The following is a 4,853-nucleotide window of genomic DNA, read 5'->3' on the forward strand; positions in this document are numbered from 1 at the left end:
TTTTCTTACTTTTTATCACACATCTTCAATAAACTTATTATTCAAAACTTTATTTTTGTCAAATAGTATATAAAAATAAAAATTAAAAAAAGAAAAAGAAAAGGGGCGAGAAACTTCTCACCGTACAGTGAGTTTTAACTCTTTAAAATCTACAAGGACTAAAGGTCCCCAGCTTTGTAGAATTCTAGTTGAAATGGAATACCCCCATGGCTACCCCCACTCACACAATGGTTGAGACAAGAGAGAAGAAGAGTATCCGCCACCAGTACAACCACACCCGCCTCGCTTTTACGGTGAAAGTTCGCCACCGCATGGCTATTCCGTTGAAAGTCCGCCACTTCCCTTTTTTGAGGGGAATGTTCCTGCGCCTCCCTATTACAATGAAAATCCGCCACCGCCTCCCTTGTATGGCGGAAATGCTCCACCGTCTCCCTATTACGGGGAAAATGCGCCACCTCCTCCTTGACTACTGCAAGTCAGCAATGTTTATCACAGCTCCCAAATAGGGGGAGCAGAGTATCCTCCGCCTCCGCCAATTCTCTCTCATCAAAGCGAAATAAATCCGCATCACCATCACCAAGAACCCAACTTCCTCTGTTTGTCCATCACCGTAGCCACCATAAACTGGAATTCACTAACAAACCCTTTGTTAGGGTTTATTCAAATTTGACCATCAGGGATGGGAAGGTTATCCTTGCCCTTTCCAATCCATCAAACCCATTTCAGGTACCTTCTTAGGCTACAAAAATTGCAATCCACTCGTTTCTCTTTCTTCAATTTCTGTTAGAAGCGATCGATTTATGGTGTATCTTGCTATTTCATCAGTGGGTTAAAGATGAGAAGTACAGCACAAGAGTCGAGGACGAAGAGGGGTTCCCCAGCTTCGCATTAATTAATAAAGCCACTGGTCAGGCCATGAAGCACTCCATTGGTGCCACCCATCCTGTATGTTCACACTTTTCATTATGGATGCGATAATTTTTATTCGTTTTCGGTCTTTTTTTTTTTATTTTTTATTTTTTTTAACAAATAGCATCAGTTGGTATATATCTTTCTTCCTTGATAAATAGAAACAAAGCATGAGTTATTTTTCTGTCCTTCGGCTCTACCTGGAGAAGTCCTTGGAAAATCTGGCAAAATAAGAGTATGTTTGTGCTAAGTGTGCTTGAAGATCAAAAAGTTGTTTCTTAGCACTCTAGTGATTACTTAGTGTTATGAAAAAGATATGTAATGATCTTTCCATGCTTCTTCCAAAACACGGACAATTAGTTTCATACTATTCGACTTTATGGATGCGATACAGAAATGGTTGTTTTGGGTTTTCACCCAAGAGAGAGAGCATCCGAAGATGANTTTCATACTATTCGACTTTATGGATGCGATACAGAAATGGTTGTTTTGGGTTTTCACCCAAGAGAGAGAGCATCCGAAGATGACTGAGACTCAGTCAGTTGCAGGTTCCTATAAAAAGCGAATGGTAATAATCAGGCACCAAAATGGGTGCTTTTTCTACTGTGTTAATGTTACAATCCACATTTTTATCTAGTCAAAGTCAATAGTGAAATTTTCAAGGTCAAGACAAATGAAGACTTCTATGAAATAAATCATTTTTATTAGGACTTGATTGACCAAATTATTTTATTTGGGTTTATTTTGCAATTAACAAAATATGAAGGTTAAATTGGATACATTTCAAAGTTTGGAATTTACTTATATATTTTTGGAAGTTTAGGATTAAATGTGATATAAAATTGGAGTAAGAGCACTTTCCTTGCAATTTTTGAATAAGTGGAATTTATAGTCAACATTTGACCCATTTTTCACTCCAAATCACACACACACAGTGAAAAAACAGCAGCAAGCTGGGACCGAAAAAGAGAGGAAAAATTTGGGGAAAAAGGGAAGAAAAGGGGAAAGAAGGAAAGAAGAAAAGGGAAGAAGAGGAAAAGAGGTAAGGCTAATTTCTTCAAGTTTCGGTTGAATTTTTTCCATTTTTTTTCAAGTGATAAAGTATGAATTATGTTAAAATTCTAGGGGTTTTATTTTGGCTCGAAATTTTCAGATTTTTTTGAGAGGAATACTACTTGGAGCTCAAGTTATTGATTCTTGAATTTCTATCTACATTAAGGTAAGGAGATGTTAATTTTTTTGGGGAAACCCTAGAATTTGATTTTGGGATTTTTGATTAACTAATTGTGGAAATGATTATATAAATGGAATATTTCACTTGGGAGTTAATTTTATGAAACAAATGTATATAAAATGGATGGAATTGTGGTTACTAGTTTCACTAGATTGGAGACTAAAATTAGTTTTAAACTTGGGAAGAAGGTTTTGTTGATGAATTAATTATTAGAAAAGGGATTAGAAAGTGGGATTAGCTCCAATTCATCAAAAGAATATTTGGGAAATTCATTCGAGAATCGACCAATTTTAGTTAAGTATTATAGAAGTAGATCTTAAAGTTTCTTAATTTAGGACCTGTTTGGGCCCGATTTTTTGACCCAAAAAATTGATTTTTTGACCGTTATTTCACTATTCCAGTAGTCATATTTGACTTCTTCTCTCATAGGTAGATCCCATTTTTCTCCTAACGGTTAAAAAATAATTCTCAAAAGCACTCCCAAACAGGCTCTTAATAGTGATTGATTAGTCATCTTGTTATATATTCCAGGTGATACGATTTTCAGAATAAAGTTGATTTATAACCAATTGTTTTTAAAAGTTAAATTCAATTTAGTAAATCATTTTATTAGCATGTTATTTTAGTATTAAATATTTCGGTATATTCAAAGTTATTTTAAAACTACCAGAAAGTACCCAAGTGATTTTACCCTCGTCTGCACTTGTGTGAATGTGTTTCCACAGTGTATGACTTCATATAGTTATTTTACCCACTCTGCGCTGGTGTGAATGTGTTTCCACAGCGTATGATCAGTATAGTGATTTTACCCACTCTGCACTATTGTGAATGTGTTTTCATAGTGTATGACCGTTTTATAGCTTTGGGCGCGTACGACCAGAATTACAGAATTTCAGAATTGAATAACCTTGCTATGTATATCGAGATTAATCGATTCACGAGTATGGTTATTTCGGGTTCATTTTTGGTGTGATGTTTCAGTATCACATAACTTATCAGATTTTAGAAATGCAGCATACAGAATAAAGATGTTTATGATTACAGTATATTTTAGTTTTGATTGTATCATCAGATTTTAAGCTATAGAACTCAGCCTATTCAGTTTAAAGAATAAATATTTTAGTTTATATGTTTGTGAAAAGAAATTTTATGCTATATGTCGGTTTTCTGAAAGATTTTATGAATGGAAAATTATATTTTTGCAAATATCTACTCACTGAGTTATAGGCTCCCATTTTTATCACTATTTCTCTTATCAGATAGTAGCTGAGTTGAACACTACTGAGCCAGTTGATCTATCAAGTTGAGCTATAGATTGTCAAGCATTGTATGAACTATCTTTTCAATTTAAGAGTTCATATTTTGGGATAGACACCTCTTTTGGTCATAAATCAGTTCCATGTGTTGGGCTTGCTATGTTTTGTATATATATTATGCATTTTGGGTACTGTGGTTTAGAATTGTTGCAAAAGTCGAATTGCCAGTGTTGTATTTGAATAGATGATATTTTGAGGGGCCGGTGTACCCTATTTCAAATGATATGTACATGTTTGGGATATTTGATTTTATTTTCAGGTAGTTTTAGTCCATTTATCAAAGGGAATTTTGTCGAAATTTTTATAAAATTATAACAGTCAAAGCATGTCAAGTTTGCCTTGATGATGGGTTCGGCACTTCGCTGGTATCTACCATCGGTGCACGACACGTGTCGGATCCATTAGGGTGATCGGGACGGGTCGTGTCAGTTAACCTCTGTTATAGGGGTTGGGTGATCGGGGCGGGTCGTGTCAATGACACTAGTAGAGAGAGCGGAAAAACTCTGCATCAGGATGGTAGCTTCTGGCCTTGAACCTCCCTTGGTGAAATATTATCGGACTTACTCGGCTAATTGGTAAACGTGATGTCTTGAACCATTTAACGTTTAGTGTAAGTCAAGGCAACGATACTCACACAATGTCTTCCCTAAACCGTTCATGGTTCTCATGACTTGGTTTATTTTGGCCCTAAACCCTTCTTGGTTCTGTGAGTGTTTATAGAATTTAAGCCTTGAATAATTCCCATTGAAGCGATCCCATTTCACACTCACATAGGTGACCTCCTATTAAGAGTATTCTGCCATACTCCACTTGACTTAATCAAGATATGTGAATCATTAAAATATTATCTTAACCTCTTGCAACTTTGCAGAAAGCATTTTAATATCATATGAATAAGTTAGGAAATTATTTTCCTTAGTGTTTCATTAGAATCCTCATAACTTAGTTGTTCCTTTGAACTAAGATCTTGAGATCTCCAGTCAACATGGTAAGGTTATCATTACAAGAATTCTAACGTAATAGGCTTTAATTTCATTCCTTTCGATATGTAGTATACTTAATCTCTCGTAAATCTCTTAAAGGTACCACGAGTTTACACTACTAAGATCGTTTGCTATGGTATTATGTCTATGACTTATACGTCTAGACCTACCATTACATGTGACTTAGTAGCTTATCAAATATTGCTAGCCAATAATCGATTCATTTGATAGATACAAATTGTCGCCACCAAGAAATCTTCCCATGAAGCTATATGCCTCATTAGCTTTATCTAAAGCTTTATTAAATTTCAAACACGGTTGGAGGATTTCTATCAAACACTACACTAGTCAAACACTTTTACTAGTGGATTTCAAAATCATGGGTATTCAATATCATCATTGAAACATTAC

General features: G+C 35.2%; 1 protein-coding gene across 1 annotated transcript; it reads left to right on the forward strand.

The window, feature by feature from the left end:
* The first annotated feature begins 206 nt into the window (after nt 1-206).
* Nucleotides 207-3,711, forward strand: LOC111373287. Its single transcript, XM_022995797.1, has 4 exons — nt 207-329; nt 385-726; nt 826-945; nt 3,403-3,711. Exons 1-4 carry the CDS (start codon nt 207-209, stop codon nt 3,448-3,450), a joined length of 633 nt encoding a protein of 210 aa, XP_022851565.1. The 3' UTR covers nt 3,451-3,711.
* The last annotated feature ends 1,142 nt before the right edge of the window (nt 3,712-4,853 follow it).

Source organism: Olea europaea, unplaced genomic scaffold, assembly GCF_002742605.1.
Source record: "Olea europaea var. sylvestris unplaced genomic scaffold, O_europaea_v1 scaffold1107, whole genome shotgun sequence".
In the NCBI taxonomy this organism is placed as follows: Eukaryota; Viridiplantae; Streptophyta; class Magnoliopsida; order Lamiales; family Oleaceae; genus Olea; species Olea europaea.

Bases quoted from the DNA above. Each gene is read 5' to 3' on its own strand.
- LOC111373287 (XM_022995797.1), top strand. From the start codon at position 207: ATGGCTACCCCCACTCACACAATGGTTGAGACAAGAGAGAAGAAGAGT. The intron at 330-384 runs GTCCGCCACTTC...CTATTACAATGA, and splicing joins GCATGGCTATTCCGTTGAAA to AAATCCGCCACCGCCTCCCT. The intron at 727-825 runs GTACCTTCTTAG...CTATTTCATCAG, and splicing joins ATCCATCAAACCCATTTCAG to TGGGTTAAAGATGAGAAGTA.